The following is a 25,855-nucleotide window of genomic DNA, read 5'->3' as shown; positions in this document are numbered from 1 at the left end:
CTAGTAACCAAATGACTCAAATATGATGTCATGTAAAATTACACTCAAAATTTAGACCAGTAAGGTATCCAAACACCTGATTCTTCTCAGCTGGATTCTTATATTACTTGGGCATCATTAACGTCTTTCCACCCCATCACCTCATGGTGATCAATTTCCTCCCACAAAGCCTATGGAGAAAACAATAACAGGGATACGGACTCCACCTGCCATATATTACTAGCTTCCCTTCTTGACTGATAGACCCCTCACGATGTTTTGCACTTGGGAGTAGGCTTCAGCCATCCTATCCTAAACCTCCTTCATTATAGAGAAGAAATATATAACTCCTAGCAATTTATGGCTGCATAAAAACAAATTAACCATAATATCACCATTAAAGTTTCTTGTTCCCATTTAGAATGTAATTCTTCTAACTTAGGTCGGTTCTCCTTTCCAGTGAGGCAACCTAGCTTTTGATCTACCACCCACATAAAACCCAGTTGATTGAGACCATTACAAAAGAAATATTGTCATTAAGCTAAACTAAAATAATCTGGATATTAGGCCTGCTACTGTAGCCCATTGAAAGTTCCAGAGTCCAGACCTGCCCCGTACTCTATTCAGCAATAAACAAAAATCAGCAAGTATCCACCCACTGACAAAAGGCAACTTAACATCAGAATTCTCTCAAACTGTAGACTTATATAAAGTCTAGAGGAGGCAAACAATAGGTTGAACCCATATTAACAGATAAGCAACAAAATAGGACCAATGCAAACATCCAAAGAACATTATCTCAGGCCAACATAGAGACCATGGAATACCAGAACCTCAACTACCAGATCAGCACCATCAGAAATAAAACAAAAAAAGGATGACCTATAAGAAGTTGTTACTTGCCAAGCACTAAAAACAACTCCAAACTATATGAAACTTGCTCCTATGCTTGTATAAAAGGCAGAAAAACCAGATATTTCAAGCTCCAAGGACTCAAAGCTTACACAGATCAAGCACCAATCTGACTTATCAAAACCTCAAAACTGAACTTTTCCAAATATCAAATCAATTGAAATCTGCTACTCCTAAAATAACACACCAGGAGAATCTAGGGCTTTTCATCAAAACTAGCAACCTGACCACAAGACCATATGCCTGCTAATGCCTATGACCTGCTGATGTCAGTAGGTTCTTCCATTCACTCAATCAGCAACAGTAGAAGAATAATCCTCCTCTAATACCAAACTGTAGGATTGAGAAAGTGAGAAAGGAAGAGAAGGTAAGGAGGAAAGTTCAAAAAAGCATATGGCTCTCAGTCCATAGCTACTTTTTATAGAATCAATTGGACAAAAATACCCACCTATGGTACAACATACTAAACAAGAAAAGCAATGCTTGAAATTGTTGAGCAAAAAGGTGATGTTTATTCGCATGGTAGTGATCTAGTACTAAAAGCACTAGTTTTAATTGTCAACTGTCAAACCTCTATTTTTTTTTACTTTCTATGGTCGTATATGTGTGAAGATTAATGTTCATTACTTACAAAAAAAAGGCATCACTAGGTTGTCAATAGGAAATATAATATTGTCCGTGTTCAGTAGATAATTTCCGGTAAGCACAATAGTATATCTGATCTGATAAAATACTGAGATTCAGTTACAAGGAGAGCACCCTCTATAGTTTCCTGTTGTCTCATCAACAGTATTCATGGCTTCCCAAAGAAGCGGAAGTGGAACCCAATGTGGAGGATACTTAAAACGTGCAACATCTAGAATCAGAACCATATCCCTTCCAGCATGATAACCACCAATAGGCGAAAAGTGGCCACTCCCAGTCTGCACAAAAGAGTGAGACAGTTTGATCTACAAGAAATAATATGGCCACAAATGAAAGCCATTTAAAATTGCACAAGACAAAACAATGCATTGATGATAAAATAAAAAATCAGATATATGTACTGTAATCCATAATTAGTTATAACAGATGTTTCTGATAATATTCCATTTATAAACTTAACATCTAGGCACAACCGCACAACTTCCAGTATCCCACAAAAAGGCCTGACAGTAATAAATAGTCCAACCATCAAATGCCAAAGTGGTGATCAAACTATTAGTTGACTGAAAGATCCAAATAAAAATGCCAACATGCTGAAAAAGAATTTCAACATAAACCTAGATACAAGATTAATAGAAAAGGAGGGAAAAGTCTAATGGCACATATCACAAAGATGATTTCAGTTATCTGTATTGGTAGCAGCAGCTAGTCAACTTCCAAACATATCCACAACTCAGCCAACCAGCTTGACCCCTACAATACCCAGATCTAAACATATTGGTTCTTTTTATTCTTCATGAGTAATGAATTCCATCAATGAACTCATTTTCTTTTATCAGTAGCAATCAAAAATTTTATTAAAGATATAAAACCATGGTTTCAAATGTCGCTAATGTCGCCCGACATATGTCGATGTCAAGGCTCATCGACATGAAAATGGATGGTAATATAAAAGTTACATTATTTTGGTCGACATTTCCGAAATATAGGAAATGTCGACCAAACCGGTCCAAATAACCAAAAAAAAAGACAGTTTTTCCTATTATGTCAACAGGATGTCGACTAATATACATTAATAATATAATATATTAGTATATTATGTTAATATAAATTATTCCATTAATAATTTCTATTTAATATTTCAAATAAAATATTTATAAAAAAGAATTAACAAAATATAAAAACAAAAGAATAAATTAATTACTTTATAATATAAAACATAAAATATTTTTCAACTAATAAAATATTAACTAGTTAGTATTTTTTTAAAATATTTATTAAAATCCGAAAATGTTTATTAAATTTTATAACAAATCATATTCTACATTTAATATAAAAAATCAGAATAAATTTATTAAATTTTATACTAAACCATAATTTATTATAAACTTCGTATTAAAAATCATAATAAATTCACTAAGTTTTATAAGAAATCAGAATTTACCATAATCTTAATACTACAAAAAGGAGAATCAGTTTATTAAATTTATAATAAAACATAATGTATTATAACTTTAATATTTAAAAAATCAGAATAAATGTATTTCTACTTACTAGTGTGAAATAAATATATTAGAATTTATAATAAATCAGAATAAAAAATAAGAAAAGAAAATATCAGATAACCTTGTAAAAACATCAAAATGCAATAAACCAGTAAATCATCATTTACTAATTTGTTATTGAGCTTAGTTTCTTAGCTTTATATAATGGTTGGGAATAAGATAATAGTCTAGAAATATGTATTAATGCTTCTTTTATCATTTTACAAAATATCATTGCATATTTCCACATATTTCATAATATTTCCACAATGTCTCTAATTTTTACAATATTTCCCCTCGGCATTTCCAACATATGTCCTATATTTTGGTAAGTGACATTTCCATCGACATTGACATTTTAAACCTTGTATAAAACAGAATATACAAATGTACAAGAGAAGGTAGACTAGCATGTGTTATCTACTCTATTATCTCTTACATTAGGTTCACCTCGGCACCCACTTCTATCAATGAAGACTTAGGACACACTAAGGGGCCATTTGATAATAGTTGAAAACGCAGAATATGTAATAGTGTTCATCATCGTACAAAACCACTCTACAGATAACCTTGCTAAGTTCACCCAAAATAAAATGTGTAAGAAAAAGAATTGAAGTCTTTATTCCGTGCAGATATTTATTCATGTGGGGTGGAATTGGGGAAGGAAGAAATATCATTTAGTGAAGTGGAATTGGATTTGTACTTCGTAGACAAGATTTAAGAATAATTAGAATTATAAACAAGCACTTTCCAGAAAATAGCTTTGGAGGTTTAGTTTGGAAAGAGAGGCATTATGGAAAATAGTGGTAGCATGTAACTTGAAGTGGTCAGTTACTCAGATTTGAGTGGGGTCCTAGAGAAGTGTACTTCATTGAAGATGTATGTATGGATGGAGATTGTGCATTTAAAACTTTTTTTTTGTGGGATTTACAAAATTCAAGGTGGGCAAGGGGTCCAGGGTGAGATTTTGGGAGGACGACTGATGTGAGATTGGCAAGCTGTGTGAGTTATGTCTAAGATCACACAGCAGAATGGAATGCTATGGACCTATGGTATTTGGAACACAAAAAGCTTTTGAAATAGGAGTCAATAAACTGATAGTTGAAGGATATTCAAAAGTAGTCATCAGTTGGCGGAAACAGTCTGCAAAAGCCCCATGGTACTTTCAATATGAGATCAAAAAGGTCAGAAGACTGTCAAGAAACATGCAGGTGGATTTCCATTGGGTACCAAGGTCAGCTAATAGTCTTGCAGATCAACTAGCAAAGTAAGGGGTTAACAGGGACAGTGTTTTTGGGCTCCATTGTAATGATTAAGATCATACTTATTGGTTTGCCTTTCTTGTAATGCCTATCTCGTAATGGGGTAGCCAAGGCTACCCAAATTTGTATCTTTTCCTCCCATTAATTAAATCTTTGCTTGGTACTGATCAGAAAAAAAAAAGAAAAGAAAAGAAAAGATTATACAGATTGTGCTCTAAAGACCTTTGAAGTAAGAGGCGATAAGGTGATTTCACGTCCCAAGTTTAGAAGACCTTTGTTGGACAGGGAATATGAAGAATATATCTTTTTTCTAAGGTTAAAGCACAACAAGCTGCACCTTCAGAACTCGATTCTAGATGGTGGAAGGAATGTAGTAAGGGATGTTTTATTGTTAGATCCTACTACAATGCAATTGTTCAGAAGTGCAGAGTCTGGATATTAGAGGGATTTGGGGATATCCTATTCCTCCAAGGATGGAAGCATTTGCATGGTTGGTTGCTCTGGATAATATTCTTACAATAGATCATTTGAAAAGAGAGGCTTCAAATGGGCTAGTCTAAGTTACATGTGCAGTGACAGTGAGAATGAAGAGGTTATCAGGCATCTGGCTATCCATTGTGGAATGACAGCTTTTATTTGTGGTTTCTTCTTTTCATTGTTCAAGGTTCAACTAAACAATCCTTGGGAATTCTTTTGATTGGCCAGATCTAAAAGGAAGCAAAAAGGCAACTCTTTCCCTGGATGTTCCTTCTTCCATTTGTTGGAGAATTTCGAAAGAAAGAAATAGAAAACTGCTTGATGGAAAGGAGAGATGCTGAAAAAATATATGCTGATATTGGCAACATGATTGTGGACTGGATTTTGGCTTTTACCAGAATTTGTAGTGGCTTCTAAAGACTCTTTTGTCCTACACTTCTGGTCTACCCTTGAATTGGATTAGTTTGTACTCGGATATTTAGTAATGTCTGCAGTTGATGTCTGCTCCTTTTTCCTTGATATTCTGGTTGTAATTTTGTTCTGTTTCTTTGTGGTTCTCATTGTACTTTTTGTTTGTGGTGTTATCTCATCACCCTATCACCTGTTCTACACTTTTTTTTTTAATTTCAATAAAATCCTCTTTTGAATTACTACCATTAAAAGAAACTTGTTATTCAAGAGTAAATGCAATGTAACATTGCAAGCATAGCAATTTAACCATTTGCATTGTGAATACAGATTATGACAGGGTAATTATTTGGAGTTCTGCATGGGTAGAGACTGTTGCTGAGATTCCCACTAAAGAAATCATAAATTCATCAAGGCTACAATTGTTTCCAAGTCATGTATATATGCTATAAATAGCCAATACATTTCTAGGCAAGGAAGACAAGATTCCCTTCTGCACACAACAATATTATTTTGATTTTGCAAAGCATAACAGAGTCAAAATGTTTTTATTAACATTTAGACAGCTAAAAAGGCATCTGGATCATAAAGAACAACTCTGAGAAATAACAGAGGCAGCTAAATTATCCTTTGTAAGGCTAATGGTGAGAGCTGCTATTACTTATTAATCTCCTGCCCATTTGTTTTTTTTTTTTTTTTTGGTATTCGCCCTTTTGTTTTAGTTATTTGAAATTGGTTTCTCTCTTTGTTTGGTTGCAGAAGGATACCCCCACCAAGTGTACAAGGTCTGTTTGCTTCTTCCTTTCTTAGGTGGCCAAAGGAAAGGGGCAGAATAATGTCGAGGTGTGTTAGAGCTGTCATCTGCCAGACAATTTAGGAAGAAAGGAACTCACACATATTTTCTGAAAAGAAGAGGAGTAAAGAGGACATCATTGAAACAGTCAGTATTTGGGTTGCACATTGGCTAAAGTCTTTGGAGGTATTTGAAGGGGTAACTACAGATATGTTGTCAAGGAGCTGGAAGGAAATGGCTAATTCAGCCCCATTTCAAATGAAGATTACTCCCTTATAGTCTCCGCCAGCATCTAGTTCTTTGATGGAAGTAGTAAGGGCAATCTGGGACCCTCAGGCATTGGAGGAACATTCAAAGATGAGGAAGGGAAAGTTATTGCTATGTTTTCAGGCCCAATCGGTGTAGGGGATTCACTTAGAGCTGAGGCTATGGCAGTAATGGAAGGGTTAAAGAAGGCTAAAGAATTAAATATCAGAAAGTTAATTGTAGAAGGAGATTCAAAATTGGTTATAGGCTGGTTGAACAAGGAGGAAAAATAATTATGAAAGTTCGCAAACAAAAAAAAGAAAGTTCAATTCACTAACTCAGAATGTAGAGATTCAGCTACAATGGATTAAGAGAAATGCTAACTCTTCTGTGGATGCTCTTGCTAAACAAGGGGTGGGAAGGGATCAAATGTTCTGGGCTGTATTGTAATTCTGTTTTCTGTATTTCTCAGGGAGGGTTAAGAGATTTTATCTCTCTCCTTCCTTCTTCTGTATCTTTCTATTAATTCTTTAATACAAGTTTCTGTTATTGATCAAAAAAAAAAAAACAGAGGCTGATAAATTGGAGAATTTGCCAACTAAAAGTAGAGCAGATCATCAAGAAAGTATAGAAGAACAAATAACAAAGAAAGAGGTCCCAAATTCACAGAAGATAACCAAAAAATAAGTGGCTTAACTACTAAACACAACATCAAACATGTTCAGTATCATCTGAGGTTTTTTCTTTTTATTTATTTTTTTGTTGAAGTATCATCCAAGGTTAGTTCCTCTTAGTCATACAAATATCAACTAGAGAAAGTTAATTGTATTGAACCACTAACTGACCTCATAATTGCTTAAAAGAATCAAATTTGCAACACATTCTAACTAAAAAATAAATCAATGACAAATTAGAGGAATTGAGACTAAAGCACCTTCAGGGATTGAAATATAATCTCAGGTTAAGTTATCCCTGTATTGTAAATTCAAGCAAAAAAAAAAAACTAAAAATTGGAAATAGATTTGCTAGTAATGCATCTCATTAAATTAAGACTCTAACTCCGTCAATATGGATGCAGAACACCATTGATTATGCCAATCAAAACAAAATTTGCTAAAGGTTTATCCCATTAACAAAATTAGAGACTCGAGAAACTGGTAGAAAGGATCATAGACTTCTGCATGATCCTCCACCTCAATGTATCAAGAAGTTAAAGCATCACCAGTAAGTATGCCTAAAAATTTAAAAAAAAAAAAAATTGAAAAACATAAGAGAAGAGAACAACTAAATGTTAAACCGAAGAAGAAGATATAAATTATCTAAAGCCAAAATTAATTGAGATAAGTAAAAACCTGCTTAAAAGATGCTCTGTGGTAGGACGTGATTACGTGATTATCTTCAGAAGAAGTACACGTTATGACATGTTGACGGAAATCATTTAAAGTGCTCTGGTTTGTGCGAAAAGCTTCAACTTTAGCACCAGCACAGTGAGCCAGACATACAACCTTTCCAAATGCGATGCCTTTAGCTTTAATCTTTTCCAAAGGTTCACAGCAATCCAACATAGATTCATCAAACCATCTCCAAGGACCTAGAGAGAAATCTCATTGATTATGGGGCTATGAAAGTGGCATCCCAAAATAAAATTCACTGTGTGGGAGTTTGATATAGCATTTAGAAATGGGGATTCATGGATGATTGAAATAGGCCTTTCATGGAACTTTTTGCATTTTCTAACATTATATATAGCTATTGGTACTTTAGCCATAGAAGTTCATACATGTGCAGTATTATGATTTGCAGATATTCTTGAATGTCCTAGATTCTCCTACAGAAGCATCATTAAATTAAGCATTCAGCTTTTGTATGATCTTCAATATAATTAGAAGACATAGGGTCACTTCACCATTACAATGTCTTTAGGTCTTTCAGAATGCCATTTACAGAAGATGGGTCATTTCTGAATTTAGAATTATCTTTACTGGATTAAGTTCAAGAGATCACATCACCATTCTCTGAAGATGGCTCAACAAAATTTTACTAACTGATGTATTTCAGCTTTCTAAACCAATAAAAGATGCAACAAATCAATTTCTAAATAGATTTGACCATCCCAAAGTTACAAAAACATAGTTTCTACTTTAAAAAAACAAAAAAAATAGCTGTTATTTTCTTTAGGGAGTTCCTGTTTTTTGTTAGAAGGTATACAATTAGTTGTTTCCTATTTTGTCTAGTAAACTATTAATTTAAATCAACTCTATTTTGCTGAGTTTCTAATTTTAGGAGTTTCTAGGACTAGCTGCACTTTTGGTAATAGCCAAATTTCTATTTCAGTCAATGCTTTGAGGAGTTCTATTTATAATGTATATCTGTCCAGGACAACAGAAGTTGATTTCTTCTTTTTTCTGTTTTATCTTTTAGTAGTTCTGTGCTACTAGTCTAGAAGAACGCCAGCAACCATTATCTAGATTTCCCCCAGATTTAGAGCATACTTTGCTAGATTTTGAAGCAAGGCTTCCCATCAACCTTACTTTCTATTTACCAGACCCTACATTATTAACGAACAAAAGGGAAGAGGGAAGAACAAAAGAAAAGCAAATCCCAGTCAACAAACCAACAAAAGCTGGGATAAGAAAGCAACAGTTAAAAACTTTATAAGCAAGCCTGCAATATAGAACTCCCAAGAAAAAAAAAAATTACTACTTCCAACTTCACCCCCAATGAAGTGGTGATAAGTAAGTTAACTAACCTAGTAAAGTAGGAACAAGTCAGCAAAACAAAGGAAAAGGGAGGTCTAGGATTGGGGAACTTAGTTCACAGAAATGCTTCTCTGTTAAGAAAGTAGCTTGGAGGTTTCCATTGCAAAGAAACAGGTTGTGGCACTGGCACAAGGTTATAGAAAGCATTCACGGGCTGATGAACAATGGTTGGGATGCAAGGGTAACCCCCACATCATCCTCGAGCTCTCCGTGGAAAGCAATACAAGACGTATATCCAATCTTTATTAATCTCATTAGATTTGATGCGGATTGTAGTTCTAGGGTCTTTTTTGGGAAGACCTTTGGTTGGATGATACTCTTTTTTGTGCTCTTTTCTCTGAACTTTATTCAGTTTCTGACTACAAGTTACAACCTATATCAAACTCACTTTTTCTCACTTTGGACCGAGTTGGGATTTTGCTTTCAAAAGGGGTTTGAGAGATAATGAGTGTGAGTCCCTTATTTGTTTGCTTGACAAGTGTTAACAGATGTTATTTTATATATGTATGGTACCGCAGGGGTACTTTTGTAATTTCTTCTTACTTTTAAGTTGTACGGTCGCCCTAGTATAAATAATAACATACTGCACGCCTGCAGTATTCTTTTGGGCTCTCAGTCCTCTCGTCTCTCCTCTTCTCTCTCCCTTTTCTCTTGTACAACATGGTATCAGAGCAGGTCGTCCAGGCTTGAAAGGTGAAGTCGAGCAGTCTGTCCCTTCATCTTCCAGTTGTGTCCATCTGCTGTTCAGCTTCCAGCATGTAAAAGTCTGTCTGTTTTTTTTATCTTCATCTGCTGTTCGGCTTCCAGCATGTAGAAGGTTTTGTTTCGAGGGTGACAAGTTCTCAGAAATTATCATCTGCTGTCCATCTGCTGTTTGGCTTCCCTGATGTTCGACTGAAACTTTCAGAAGTTATCATCTGATGTTCATCTGCTGTTCGGCTGCCCTGGTGTTCGACTGAAGTAACCTCCTTTTTTTTTACTTTGTTCTCATTGACTGTTCGGCTGCCCTGATGTTTGACTGAAGTAACCCTTTTTTTTTACTTTGTTCTCATTGACTGTTCGGCTGCCCTGATGTTGGACCTGTTCCAGGTCTACTGATTAGATGTGTGGTGAGCTTCACCTCTTCCTTTCCTTTCTGTTGTGGGGTTGTTTGATCCCTGTGCAACCGTAGGTCATAAGGACCTGTTTATGTGCTGCAACAGCAGTTTTGTTTTTGGAAACCTGTGAAACCGTAGGTCATAAGGACCTTGTTTGTGTGCTGCAACAGCAGCTTTTTTTGGTGAACTGAAGGTCTGGAAGTGGCTGGTACCTTCTGTAATAACTCTTTGAGGCTGTGTTCCTTTTTTTGGGTGTTGTTTTTAAATCTGAAATCATGAGTGGTGAAGATTCTGCTACATCTGGAGTTTCCTCAATGCTGAATGGAATGAGTGGGGGTGTAGACCTATCCTTTCCCATGGCTGTTGTCCCTCTTGATGGTTTAAATTACTTAGAGTGGTCAAGAGGGATCAAGCTGTACATCACTGCAAGGGGGAAGACAGGTTATATTAATGGGAGAATTAAAGAACCACACTCTGGGAGTGCTGAATATGATAGATGGAATCAGGAAAACAACATGGTTATGTCTTGGCTCTTAGTCTCTATGCAACCTCAAATAATGAAGAATTTCATGTGGGCTGAAACGGCAAATGAGATCTGGGAACAAGCAAAATCTACATACTCAGAACTGCGACACTATGCAAAGATCTATCAACTACAGGCAGAGTCGTCTACTTGTAAAAAGGAGGAGAGGTGTCTATCGGTATATTACTCTGACTTGACTTCTGTCTAGAAGGAGTTGGACCATTATCAAAGTGTGGACTGGAAATGTGACGAGAATGCAAAACTGTACAAGAAACTTGTCTCCCAGCAGAGAGTATTTGCCTTCTTACATGGTTTGAACCCTATGTATGAATCTATCAGAGTCAAGATTCTCAGTTCTAAGGATCTTCCATCAGTTCAGGAAGTTTATGCTCTTGTACAATCAGAAGAGAGCAGAAGGAATTTGATGAATAGCCCTGGTGGAGATGCAGTTGTGTTGGCAGCAAAAGGGGGTGTCTCTACCAGTGTGGGAAATTCTTCCAGGAAAGGAGATCTCCAGAAAAAAAACGGAAGATAAAGAAAAATTGTGGTGTACTCGTTGCCAGAAACCCCGACACACCAGAGATACATGTTGGGATCTTCATGGGAAACCGAAATGGGCTCAAGATCTGAATAAGAAGCAAAGTTCAGATGTGAATAAAAGGTCAGGACAGCAAGGTACAAAGAAACACACTATGGCCAACATGGCTACTCGAGAGAATCAGCCCCCCATCCATACAGTGACTCAGACACATTCCTCTGGATCTGACCCAAGGGAGGATATTATGAATTCCTTCTGTGACCATTTAGAGCTCAGGTAACTCTGCCACAGCTTTCCATGTTGCTTCTCATACCCTTGACTCTCCCCCGATCATTGATTCTGGAGCGTCAAAACACATGACTGGTATGTCCTCTTACTTTCAAACCTATCACCTTCTTTCTGGAAGAGACAAGGTGAGACTAGCTGATGGATCATACGCTTCCATAGCTGGTCAAGGAACCATCTCTCTTCCCATTAGGCTTACCCTCTCTGATGTTCTACATGTTCCAAAATTTCCCATTAATTTGTTCTCTTTAGTATAGTGTTACTAATTCCTTAAACTGCTCAGTGACCTTTTTCCCTTCTTACTGTGTGATCCAGGATCTGGCCTCGGGGAGGACGATTGGTAGAGGACGTATGGTTGATGGACTTTACATGCTGGAGAATAAGGCTGGTCTTCATGTTATTGAGTCTATGAGTCAGTCCTGTAAGAGTCAAGTTTATTTATGGCATTGTCGGCTTGGTCACTTGTCTTTTGAGTCTTTAAAAGTTGTGTTTCCAGAACTGTTTAAGTCAGTGTCCGTTTCAGATTTCTCTTGTCAAACGTGTCAATTGAGTAAACATTGTAGAACTCATTTTCTTCCAAAAAATAGTAAATCTGAATTTCCATTTCACATTGTTCATTCTGATGTGTGGGGCCCTGTTACTTTACCATCTGAGAGTGGTTACAAGTATTTTATTACCCTCATTGATGATTATTCTAGATATACTCGGGTATATCCCATGCGAACCAGGAAGTACCAAAAATTATCCAAGATTTTCAGTGGATGGTCTTCACTCAATTTCAAACTGAAATCCAAATCTTTCGGTCAGATAATGCGAAAAAGTATTTTCATAGTGATCTCACGGTGTTCTTTGCTTCGCGTGGTTCACTTTACCGTAGCTCTTGTGCCCGAACACCACAACAAAATGGTGTTGCTAAATGAAAGAACCGACATCTCCTTGAAGTGGCTCGAGGTTTACTACTCCATATGAATGTCCCCAAACGTTTTTGGCTTGAGGTTGTTCTTTGTTCTACCTACCTAATTAACCGTATGCCCTCTCGGTGGTTAGAGTACAAAGCCCCACATCAGCTTCTCTTCCCTAAGGCCCCCCTTCTTCCCATTCCTCCTCGTGTATTTGGTTGTCGGTGCTTTGTCCAAAATCTGTCTCCCACTCATGGGAAATTGGATTCTTGTGCTACTCCTTGCATATTCCTGGGGTACTCCTTCACTCAGAAGGGATACCATTGTTTTGATCTTGTTTCTCGGAAATTTTATGTTTCCATGGATGTCTCTTTCTTTGAGGATGAGCCTTTCTTTTCTGTTTCTCCTCGGGGGGAGTGTAGACATGAGGAGAAACTGGTTCAGCACCCTCCTCTTCCTGATCCTCCGCCTTTTCGTGTCTTCTTCCGTCGTCGCAAAGGCCAACCAAATTCAAGAGCTGTGGAGAATCTAGAAGTTGTACCTCCAGTGCCATCAAACCCCTCGGGGGCGGATCATACTCACTCGGGTAACTTGGCTCCCAATGATGTCCCTGATTCTATTGCAATCGATACCTCTGTTACTAATGACCTTGACCTTCCTATTGCTCACAGGAAAGGTGTTAGATTGTGCACCACTAAACACCCCATTTCCAACTTTGTTTCCTATGAGAACATTTCACCCTCTTTTCGTGCTTTTCTTACTTCTATTGACAGTGTCCCTATCCCCAAGAATGTGGCAGAAGCTCTTTCAGTACTTGAATGGACAGATGCCATGAAGGAAGAAATTAATGCCCTTCATAAAAATGGCACATGGGAACTTGTAGATCTTCCTAAGGGAAAGGATCCAGTTGGATGTAAATGGGTGTTCACTGTCAAACATAGGGCTGATGGCACGGTGGAGAGGTATAAAGCTCGTTTAGTGGCAAAGGGGTTTACACGTGTACGGAGTTGATTATGCAGAAACTTTTGCTCCTGTTGCCAAGATGAACTCCATTAGAGTTCTATTCTCTCTTGCTGCTAACCTGGATTGGGATCTACATCAGCTTGATATCAAGAATGCATTCTTGAATGGTGATCTTGAAGAGGAAATTTACATGATACAACCCCCTGGTTTCCAAGCTCAAGGCAATGAACAGGAGGTGTGCAAATTGAAGAAGTCTTCATACGGACTAAAACAATCACCAAGAGCTTGGTTCAACAGATTCCATGTTGCAGTTCAGCAGAAAGGATACAAGCAATGTCAATCAGATCACACACTATTTGTGAAAAGAGGAGAAGGTAAAATTGTTGCTTTAATAGTATATGTTGATGATATAATTGTTACTGGTGACTGGAAGGATGAAATCCAGAGGTTGAAGTTGAAATAAAGGATCTAGGGCCTCCCAGATACTTCCTTGGAATTGAAGTTGCCCGCTCAAAAAGGGGTATCTTCATTTCCCAAAGGAAATATGTCATAGATTTACTTCAGGACACTGGAAGGATGGGAGTGAAGCCAGTTGACTCTCCCATTGATCCCAACCATAAATTAGGTGACAGTCAAGGCGAACCTATCAAGGATGTGAAACAGTTTCAGAGACTTGTAGGGAGATTGTTATATCTCTCTATGACCTGCCCAGACATTGTGTATGTTGTTGGTGTCCTTAGCCAGTTCATGCATGCACCTAGGTCCACTCATCTTGAAGCAGCAGAGAGAATCCTCCAATATCTTAAAAGGTTTCTTGGTGCTGGCTTGTTATTTCAAAGACACGGGCATTTGAAAGTTGAAGTGTATACTGATGCAGATTGGGCTGGATCTCAAAATGACAGAAAGTCTACTAGTGGCTACTGCACCTTTATCGGAGGAAACCTTGTTACCTGGAGAAGTAAAAAGCAAAGTGTGGTGGCTAGATCCAGTGCTGAAGCTGAATATCGTGCAATGGCTCACAGAGTGGCTGAAAGTATGTGGATAAAGAATCTGTTGGGTGAGTTGGGTTTCCTAGTGGACAAGCCTATGACGCTATTCTATGATAACAAAGCAGCCATAAACATTGCTGCTAACCAGTGCTACATGATAGAACAAAACACATCAAAGTTGACAAGCATTTTATCAGAGAGAAAGTCATCACAGGCGAAGTGTGTACTCCCTATGTCAGCTCTGAGAACCAACTTGCAGACATTTTTAAAAAAGGACTACACCACTGAAGACATCATGATCTTTGTGACAAGTTGGGCATGATTGATATCTATGCTCCAACTTGAGGGGGAGTGTTAACAGATATTTTATATATGTATGGTACCGCAGGGGTACTTTTGTAATTTCTTTCTTATTTTTAAGTTGTACGGTTGCCCTAGTATAAATAATAACATACTGCACGCCTGCAGTATTCTTTTGGGCTCTCAGTCCTCTTGTCTCTCCTCTTCTCTCTCCCTTTTCTCTTGTACAACAACAAGCTTAAGTCGGCCTTTTTGGTTCAATATTTGGAGGACACTAGAGTTTGGTCTACTTCATTTGATGGCACCTTTACATGTGCTTCCTTTTTTAATACTCTTGTACAAACTCCAGATGGGGGAGAGAATTTCCTAGTGAAAGAGATTTGGAGCAATCCCATTCTACCAAAAATCCAAGCTCTGTGATGGGAGGTTTTTCTTGGGAAGGTGAACACCTATGGCATGCTTCAAAAAAGGAGTCCAAACAAATGCCTCTCCCCTCATATGTGCATTCTTTGCTCTACAGATGGTAAATCCCTACCCCATTTACTGATCCATTGCCCTTTTGTGCTCTTTGTTTGGGAGTCTTTTGTTCTCTATTTGGTTGCAAGTGGAGTACTCCCCATGATGTAGTAAGCCTCTTCAACCCAAACTTTTTAAGGCAGCCAACAAAAAGAGGAAGAGTTATGTAGAAATCAGTTAGGGCAGTGGTGGTGTGGACTGTATGGGAGGAAAGGAATGCAAGAATTTTCAACAAGTACAGGTCAAGTGAAGATCTAGTGGAGGCCATTAAGATAAATGTTGCACACTATGTGATAACACTTGAGCTCTTTCAAAGCTTCTCGATTATTGATATAGTAAGAGCATGGAAAGAAGTGGCACACTCTTCTGAGAAGAAAGAAAGAAAGAAAGGTGGTGTGGAATCCATCAGGTCTCAACAAATTCAAGCTGAATTTTGATGGGAGCTCTAAAGCAAACCTGGGATTGGAAGGCACTGGTGGTGTGATTAGAGATTCCTCAAGCAAAGTTTTGGCTATGTATTTAGGACCTTTAGGGAAAGATGATTCTTTAAAGGCTGAACTGTTAGCTCTGCTATAGGGGTTAAAACTGGCCAAGCAAGCAGATCTTAAGAATTTGGAGGTAGAAGGGGACTAAAAAATAGTGATATCTTGGACTAATTCAAGGATAATGCTCCTTGGATTTATAGACATCTCCTCCTAAGGGAGATTGAAAGTCCAGCAAGGGAACTCACGCCTTGTTCAGATGGATCAGGAGAACTGCAAATGGGATGCCTGATTCATTAGCCAAGCAGGGAGTCCATAGGCAGCAGCTTTTCTAGGCTTTATTGGAACACTTGTTGGTGCAATGTCTGCTTTCTATTTGCAGTAATGTCTGCTTTCTACTTGCAGTAATGTTTGCTTTCTATTTGCTGTAATCTTGTAACTGTTTCTTTTATTTGAATAAAAGTCTTCTTTGCTGATCAAAAAAAAAACAAAAATGCATGATAAATAAGTTATTTTTATTAATGATGGAAATAGATTAAAAAATTATGATAACTCAAAAATAAAACTGCTTTTCCATCTAACCAGTGGTAAATAGTCCATAGGGATGCAAATTGGGCAGACTCAACTTGACCCTGGACTGATCCATCCCGCAATGTTAACCGGATGGCTTGGATTTTCGGTCCTTAGGTTAGGCCTTGGCCCAAAAGTTTGGACTTTTCTATCTTTCAAGCTAGGATTATGTCTAGCTCTTAGGTAGCTCAAGCTTGGCTTGACCATACACATATATAAACATAATTACTTAATTACACGCATACATGCATACATGCATACATGCATACATATACAAATACATTTGTGTCATTTTTAAGTGTGGTCTGATTGACCAACTTGAGCTTGAGCCCAACCCGAGTGCATGAAATTTTAGTGTGGGTTGGGCCCAGGTTGGACAGATCAAGCTTGACTTTAGTCTCAATCCTTAGGCCCAGTGCATAGGGTTGGGCCTAGGTTGAGCTTAAACCCAACCCAAGCTTACCAACTTACACTCTAACAGTCCAATCATTTGAGTAAAACGGGTCAAGAAATGATTTCATAATCAATAAAAATTAAAAAATAGATAGAAATTAGAAATACAAAAATTATACAAATAGAGATTTAATAGAAACTTTTGGCATATTTCTAGTATTATTAATTTATCATACTAAACTTAGATAAGTGTGATAAACAAGAATTATTTCTATAATTATTCATAAAATGGAAAAAAAAATTAAAGTTGCCCAAAAAATGAGATCCGTCTTTCTTGCAAGTCAAATAGGTCAAAAAATAAATACAAAATTTTATCAAAAAGATTGTGCACATTTTTAATATTATATATTTATCATATTAAACAAAAATAAATATGATAAGTGTGAAGTATTGAACAAAATGGTAGATGTTAAGGAAGTCTTTGTGGAGTCAAGCGACGGAGTCCTAGAGAGGGTTTGTTGGCTTGAGAAGTGCCTAGTCGGATGTTTTGCTAACACTGATCTTGACAAAGTGGAGGTTCTAAGATGGGTTAGCTCGTGGTGGAACGTGAAAGAGAAAGTCCAAATGAAGAAGATGAATGCAGGTTTGCAAATCTACTAAAGTCAAGCAGGTGGACCTTAGGCTGGGAAAATGGAATCCGTTAGTGGCGGCAATCAAAGATTGGGTGCAAAGAGCCTCGTGTGGATCAATGCTTATGGGATTCCTCTAAATGCTTGCAACCTACAAACCTTCAATGCAGTGGGAAACGCTTGTAATTCGTTTAAAAAAGTTGATGCTCAAACGTATTGGTTGAAGAACCTGGTTTCAACAAGATTATTGATTGGTATGCTGGCCTTTATGGGAAGAAAGAAACTCCAGGATCTTCTCTGAAGTAGAGAGAGGTGCTGAAGAACTGAAAGAAATGATCCATATAAGGGTTGTACCATGGCTGAAATCCTCAGAGCTGTTCACAGATTACACAGTGGATGACATGTTGAGGAAGTGGGGTGAGATTGCAAGTTGCACCCAGACCAAAACAGTAATAAGTGTGTCTTGGACCCCTCCGTCAGCTGGTTTCTTAAAACTAAACTTTAACGGGAGTAGTAGAGGGAATTTTGGACACTTGGGGATTAGAGGTGTGTTTAGGGATGAGAATGGGATTGTTTCATCCCTGTTCTCAGGCCCAATTGGAGTGGGTGACTTTCTCAGAGCTGAGATCTATGCAGTTATGGAAGGAGTCCAAAGAGCTAAGGAGATGAATATAAGAAAACTTATAATTGAGGGGGACTCGGAGGTGGTTGTAGGGTGGCTCAATAAAGACAACAGTGAGTTATGGAATTACAGCAATGAGAGGAGGAAATTTAGGTGGCTGGTTCAAGAGATGGAAATCAAGATCAGTTGGGTGAAAAGATCAGCTAACTCTTTTTCTGATGGGTTAGCTAAACAAGGGGTGGAGAGGGAGTCTATGCTTTGGGCTTAGGTGTAATTCTTTTATTTTCCTTTCTTGGGGGCTCAAGCCTCAGCTGGAAGATAAGAAAGTTTATCTTCCCCTTTGTAATTATTTCTATGGTTAATTAATGAAATGTGTTATTGATAAAAAAAAAAAAAAAAAAAAAGATTATTGATTGAAGTTGAAGATGTGCATTTGGTTCCTTCTTACTTAGCTTTGAATTTTGTAGGGGAGTGGTACAATCTAAGGATGGTGGTTGAAGGTTGCATTTCATCTTGTTGGGTGGAGGAGAACCCCAACGCTCTTGCCTTGTTACACTCAGATGCACAAATGCCTATCAGAGGAAGGAGGGGAGATGCTGGTGTAGAAGTTCAATGGGCTGGAGGAGGAAGATAATCGAAGTCGAATAGTCAATAGTGGGGTAATGTTAGCAAAGTATATAAGAGAAAATAAGAAAAGTGCAAGGGGTAAAATAGTAAAGTTGGGAGGAAAAGTGAAGAGCTTTTTAAATAGGGAGGAACACATGGCGGACAAATTTAGAAAGGAGGAGATTCACGAAGGAAATGAAGAGGCTTGGGTGAGTTTAGGTGGGAAACTTTTAAGCGGTGGGGCCCATTGCGAGTGGAGTTTGATTAGGCCATTAGGTCACTGATGCCATTAAGATAGGGGGGTTTAGGGTGATGATCTTAAGTAAATTTAAGAGGGGTGGGCCCGAGGTAAAGTTAAAACAAAGTTTGGCCGTAGAAGGAAAAAGGATAAGGATTTGCGGCGGTCAACTCAGAGTTCAAAGTGCACCTCTGACCGTTCAATTATTGCAATCATTGGTCTGTCGAAGGATGCTTTTATTGGCTCGTCGGCAGGGTGTGATAGAGAAGTAGCTCGTGAGTCACCCTCAATGCTTGATTATCTTCTGCAAGCTAAATGGATTACATGTCGCTCTTCTGACTCTCTCGATGGTGAGCCAGGTACGATATCTGCTAATTTCTCAGGAGTTCTGATGTAAGAATAAGGTGTAGACTCTGGTTCGAATAGGGAAGGTTAGGCAGCTATGGAGTTGGGAGTGGAGGAGAGTGGCTCTGATTCTTCAGCTCACGAAGTTGTCATTGGAAGATTAGGGATTGGTTTGGGTCGTAGAAGGAAAGAGAATGATGGGGCTATTAAAGGCGATGTTTTGGAGATTCCATGAAAATTCAAAGTTTCAAGTTAGTCTAGCATGGTTCATGTTACAAAAGTTTTCTCATGATTGAAAGATGATCTGGTAGGTAAAAGACCAACCAGCAAATACAAAAGAATATATAAACGAAGAGAAGCAAAAGCTAGAATTTCTTGTGTTGAGAACCCCCAAAAGGAGAAGCGATCTTTCGATCTTTGCAATTTGACGACGGGAACAAGATTCATCTGGAAAATCTTGAATTGACAAAACAGGAGGATTCAGGAGTGGGACTAAAGGAAGGGGATGATGTGGTATTGGGTATGGAAAGGAGGAATATTCAAGAAGGAAGGTTAGGGGAGAAGAGGGTGGAAATCAAGAAGTTAGTGGAGAGATAGGTGGTTGTGGGCAAATCTCTCGGTTTATTCTTTTGGGAGGGGAGAGTGTGGTCAGGCGAGCAATAGAACAATTATAAAAAAAAAAAAACAGAAGAAAAAAAATAAAAAGAAAATAGTTGGGGAGGGAGGTGAGAAATGGGCCGAAGGGGAGGGAAGGGAAGACGATTGGATTGAAGAAGAATGAAGGGGGATTCGGAAGTTTAAGTTAGTAGTTAGGGGAGGGGGTATCTTGAAATGTGGGGGTCAAAAAAAAAAGTTTAAGGGAAGAGGGGAGGAAGAATCGTTGTGGCTATCTTGAAATGTGAAGGTCCCTAGAGCTGGTAGAAGTTGGGGGCGGCTCTGGGCAAATCCATTGCAGTTGGTCTTATTTCTGCCAGTGCTTCTCTCAGCACTAAGAGAAGTTTGAAGTGTTTGTCTCTAGGAGATGGTGGAAGTTGAAGTGTTTTAAAAGCGCAAGGCACAAAAAAGGTGCAAGTGCCAATTTGCGCCCGAGGCGAAAGGTGCAAAGCGAGGTGCGCATCTTTTTAAAAAAGGCGCAAAACTACAAAAAAAAAAATCTAAAAATAAAAAATTAAGTCAGAAAATTCAAAAAAAATGCCAAAAATATTTAAAAATGTAAAAAAATTCAAAAATATTAAACATAATGTTAATAAAAAATATAAACATAAATTTTAAAATAAATGTTTTAAAAAACAATTATCTAAAATTAAAATACATAAACATAGCAAGTAAAGCGTATTCAAACGAAAATTTAAAAATAAAAGCAAACATATAAAGCATTTTCAAGCACGTAAAACCCACAATCTCTTTTTTCCCTTAATTGCATTGCTTCAAGCAGCTAATGTGATGTAAAACATATTGCATTCTTGATCCTATGAGTCGAGGCAAGCCCGAACAAGTCTATGTTAGGGTTTGAAATTCTTATTTCTCACATGAAAAATAATGATTTTATAACTTTAATTGCCTTTTGAAAGGGGTGTGCCTAGGACCTAGGCGAGGTGCATACCCCAAAATGCGCCTCACCTGTGCACCTAGGCACGCCTCTTAAATCACTCAAATTGTAATCTGGAATTTAATATTCTTCCTAGTCTCGGTGGTTTAGGTGCTACCTTATCACCTGTCTAGACTACACTCTTTTTCTTTTAATGAAATTTTCATTTTACTTATCAAAAAAAGTACTTTTATTAACAATGCAAATTAAATAAAATTTTAAATCCACCAGCACACCCTACTTTGATAACTTATGTTTTTCAATGGGTTCTAATAAGGAAACTGAAATTATTAATGTTATCTAAAACTGCGGCATGTAATGCATGTCCACATTTACTAGTATCTAAAAGGTATCATTAAAGTTCAAATACTACACTAGGTTTTTTTAATTTTTTTCCACCATTCCATGAAAAAAAATGCAGTTCTCAACAATTTGACCCATAATCCTTCTAACCCCTCTTAACCAAGAAGGGCTTTAGTCTTGAAGCCATTCCAGTCCTACATCAATTGGTACTAAGCCAACTAATATAACCCATCCAAAATAAAACTACATATGAAACATGAAATGTCAAGTATAAAAGAAATAAATGAAGAGTTAAAAAAAATAGTGCAAATAATAAGGAAGCTTATGTAGTCATAAGAAAAAAAAATCATTGATTAAGTAAATAACATAAAGAGAAATCATGTACAAAACCTGAAATCCAATGGATTCTACCAAAAGATTATGATATTTCAATTTCCAATTCTTCAAGTCTTTTTAAACTTACAATACATAGCCATGCACTTAAATATATTAAAGGCTTACCTTTCCATTTTCTTCCAGGATCAATTGCAAGAGCATTTAAGACCATGGAAAGACTGGCCAATCCACAGTATGCAGGTTCTGATTGTGTTTGGAAGGAAGAAATTAAGTTGAAGAATCCTTCCATGTGTCCACTTCGAAGAGCTTCAGAAAAGAGTTGCTGCAAGTCACAAGGCAGGAACAGGAAAGGTAAATGACAAAAAAGCAAGGTTCAAAGTATCGACACGTATCGGCCCATATCGACCAATACATATCATTCCGGCACCCCACCGGTATGCCCCTACAGTGGGTGTATTGGTGGTCTGACTGGTTCAGGGTGTGGCAAAGACCTAAACCAGCTCCCCTGAACCAGTTGACGAAAAAAAATTTTAAAAAAAAAACCACGAAAATAAGTATCGATTCGCCCGATTCGCCCATACCGGCGTATCAGGCATATCGATATTTTGAACCTTGCAAAAAAGAACATATTATTCCAAGCTGCAAAAGAGCATGTGCATATATGGTGACATGTGCATATAATTTTGAATACAAGATAAATACATAGATTCATGGGGAAAAGAATAATTTTTTCACCATATGAGATACAGATTTTTTTTTATTTTTTGTACTATAGCAATAATATGATTGAAACCACAAACCAACTCTAAAACTTGAATGTCTTTTACTATCAAAATGAACCAGATGAATTTATTCCATTGTAGGTTTGGTTGCCAGAATACAAGGGAACCTTTCAACTTTGTTTGGCTCTACTTTCAACTGACCAATTTCTTTTAAGCATGGTGAATAGGACTACCTCCTATCACCCCAACTTATATTAAGGGTGTTTGACCACCTCTAATCACAACCCAAATAACATCTTAAAATAACCTGTCAGACCAATAGTATAAAGCAAAAACAATACCACTAAAGTCGCATCATTCATAATGCAGAATACATAGAAAGTGATCAATTTAATTAACAATTTTCCTTTGATTTATTTAAAAAAAAAAAGTCCTAAAACATTTAGGTAAACAGGAAAAATACTGTCCTCAAGGTGCTATTTGTAAAATTAAAATGCAAAAGTGAAGTGAAAAGTGTTCATCCCTCAAAGAAAAAATACCAGTTACTCTCATTAAAATCATTAACAGTATGTAATTATATATGAGAAATGTGCAGCTACAATCCAAAAGGCAACACCCTAAAACATCCCACAAGGGATGACAATTTCTAAGCCAACCCACCTGACCGGCTAACCCATCCAAATCCAACCATTTAAGGTGTGGGTTAAATGTGGATTAGACACCCATTGGGTCAAATAAAAAGGATTGGATTGGGTTAGGTTATGGCCATCCACTTAGGTCAACCATACAAAAGAAGATATGTACATCACTCTTTCCTCAATTCTTACTCACTCTCTCTTCCACAATTTTTTTTTCAATAAGTAAATAGAAAAAAAATATTAAAAGAAAAGAAGTTACAAATGAGGGTGATAAGTCATCACCCGAGTACAAAAACTATTTTTCAAACTAGATAACAGGCTATGCATTACATATCTGATATCCCAGGACCTCTCCTAACCTACTCCCAAAATCCTCCTTTTTTCGTTGACTAAATTCAGGAAGAATCAGCACCCATTCTACCACTGTCTGCCCACAGCCGCAACCACCTTCTCCATGTTACAAGCCTTGTCTTTGAAAGTCCTATTTCTCTCCTTCCAGATGTTCCAACATATTGCAAATAGGATACAACTCCATAACATTTTCACCTTCTTACTCCCAGTCAGCCTGGGCCATGTAGAGAAAATCTCTGCTGTTGGAGTTGGATGAAAGCCAAAGACCCTGAACATGGATGTAAACACTTTCCACAGAAAGCTTGAAAATTTGCATAAGATGAATAAATGAATAGTGTTCTCCTCCTCCTCCTCACAAAGGCAGCATCTGGTAGCCATATAAAACCTCTGGATTTCAAGTGATCACCTGTCAAAATGTTGTCCATTGCTATCAGCCAGGCCAGAGCCTCAACTCTTGGAGGAACTGGGTTTCCCCAGATGCCCTTGATATGACTTAAATCTGAGTTACACCTTCTGAGAGCCAAATAACATGACTTTACTATGAACTTGTCATTCTTGCACTCTTTCCACCAGAGCTTATCTCTGAACTGAATTGTAGGTTTTACACCCTCCAGTTTTTCTAAGAGAGAGATGCACTCTTCAACTTCTTTATTCAACAAAGGCCTCCTAAATTTCGGACTCCAAATCAACTGATCTCCCCTTCTCTCATAACAGTCATTGATAGCACTTTCAGCCTCAGATAACCTATACAGCCTTGGACATAAGTCACAAAGCCTGCCCACCCCACACTACTCATCCTCCCAGGACCTGATTTTAGATCCATACCCTACAAAGCTGGTTACGTCTCTGAATTTTTTGTTAAAGGTCATGATCCCCTTCTACACACTCACCCCATAGGAAGCCCTCACCTTCTTTGATTCCCAACCGTATCTTACCACTCCATATTTCCCCACCACAGCCCTCCTCCACAATGAACTCTCCTCCCTTCCTAAGCTGAACCTCCAAAGCCACTTCCCCAACAAGGCCCTATTAAAAATTCCCACTCTCCTTATCCCTAGCGCTCCCCTCTCCTTCGGCCTGCACACGTTGTCCCAGCTCACCAAATGAAATTTTTTGCCCCCTCCTCCCCCTCTCACTCCCTCCCAAAGAAAATCCCGTTGGAAATTCTCAATCCTTTCTGCCACCTTAGGTGGAATTTTCAACAAAGATAGGTAGTATGTTGGAAGACTTGATAGAACACTTCTAATTAGTATCACCCTCCCCCCCACCCAGAGATAAATACTTAGCTTTCCACCCATCTAACCTCCTTTGAATTCTTTCCAAGAGTGGCTTCCATAAGTTTACTGACTTCACTGTACCACCAATCGGCATTCCCAAATATGTGAAAGGGAGCTCACCAATTCTGCACTCCACTCCATCAGCACTTCCCTCCCAACTTCCCCAACTGCAATTATTGTGCTTTTAGATAGATTTACCTTCAGCCCTGGTAACAGCTCAAAACTTGCCAAGATTTCCCTCAAATTCAGAATTTGCTCTACCTTTGCATCCAGGAAGATTAGAGTATCATCTGCATACTGCAAGTGAGAGATGTGAGGTCCATCTCTACCTACCTTAAAACCTTCAATTAAGCCCACTTGTCCACTTATTTCTAATAGCAGGTTCAAAATCTCCATCACCAAAACAAACAGCCAAAGGAGACACAGGGTCCCCTTGCCTCAAACCCCTAGAAGCCTGAAAGGTTTCTGATGAGATCCCATTCAGCAGAATTGAGAAAGAGACAGTAGACATGCATGCAAACATCCAAGCCCTCCACTTTTCCCCAAACCCTACCAGGTTTTGAATTTCTTCTAGGAATCCCCACTCCACATGGTCATAGGCCTTCTCAAAACCAATTTTACAAATCAGACCTGGTCTACCACTCCTTAGATGGCAATCAATGCATTCACTAGCCACTAAGACCCCATCCAGTATTTGTCTCCCTTCTACAAAAGCCATTTGAGATTCCCCAACCACCTCGTGCAACACATATCTCAGTCTTTTGGATAGGACCTTAGCCAATAACTTATAAGGGCTGCTGATTAAGCTTACAGGCCTAAAGTCCTTCAGTTCTACTTCTCCTTCCTTCTTAGGGATTAAGGAAATGAAGGTGGCATTTACCATCTTCTCTACATTTTTTTCTCTATGAAACTCCTTGAGCATATTCTCGAAGTCTTTCTCAAGCCACTCCCAACCAGCCTTGATGAAAGTAAAGTTAAATCCGTCCGGGCCAGGTGCTTTGCCCCCAATGATGCCTTTTAGAGATTCTTTGATTTCCTCCAAACCAAACTCTCTCTGAATCCAGTTTTCTGAGTTTTCACATAACTTTTTTGGTACTAGCTCTCCAAGTGACGGCTCTTTCCTGAAATCTTCAAACCAAGACTTCAAATGAAGCTTATGGGGAGTGGAGAGGTCAACAACGCCAGAAAAAAACAAATCCGATGTACTTTAGACAGATCCATGAGGAGTCTGATGGTAAGGCGGATTGGGAGGATCTCATAGACATTGATAAAGAGGAAGACGACCAGCCTTCAAGTATAGGAAGTGTCAGTTTTACAAGGGCTTGCAAGAAAGAAAACTCTGACTATTTGGGAACCAAACTGTTATTTGGAGAAGAAGAAGACACTGTAGCTCTGGAGTTAAAAGAAACGAGTGAGGAAGAGCCTACTGCGGATTATGGGGATTCTACAGAAGCACCAAAAGGAGTTGGGTAGGTAGGAACAGGTCAAGTTCAGGAACAAGGTGTCAATGTTGGGGATGTGGGCCTCCGAAGGAACCCAAATCGAGGTTCAACTGAGGAACAAATCCAGTTAGTGGTCCAGGCTGATGCTGAAGAGGAACACAACCCTTCACAGCTTGCC

The 25,855-nt window shown here is 38.1% G+C and overlaps 1 protein-coding gene across 6 annotated transcripts in view; it reads right to left on the bottom strand.

Annotated features, from left to right (window-relative positions):
* Positions 1-25,855, bottom strand: part of PCS (glutathione gamma-glutamylcysteinyltransferase 1-like) — a 73,293-nt gene that overhangs the window by 36,081 nt on the left and 11,357 nt on the right. For 2 of the 6 annotated variants that reach the window (XM_010264086.3, XM_088899510.1), the window contains exons 2-4: positions 21,413-21,553; positions 7,619-7,857; positions 1,651-1,814 (exon numbers count right to left, since the gene is read on the bottom strand). In XM_010264086.3, the coding sequence (XP_010262388.1) occupies positions 1,651-1,814; positions 7,619-7,857; positions 21,413-21,536 (527 nt within the window). In that variant the 5' untranslated portion in view covers positions 21,537-21,553. 6 annotated transcript variants of the gene reach the window in all.

The sequence above is a fragment of the Nelumbo nucifera genome, chromosome 3 (assembly GCF_055504915.1).
Source record: "Nelumbo nucifera cultivar China Antique chromosome 3, China Antique-T2T, whole genome shotgun sequence".
Taxonomy (NCBI): domain Eukaryota; kingdom Viridiplantae; phylum Streptophyta; class Magnoliopsida; order Proteales; family Nelumbonaceae; genus Nelumbo; species Nelumbo nucifera.
This window is presented reverse-complemented; position numbering and strand designations above follow the sequence as displayed.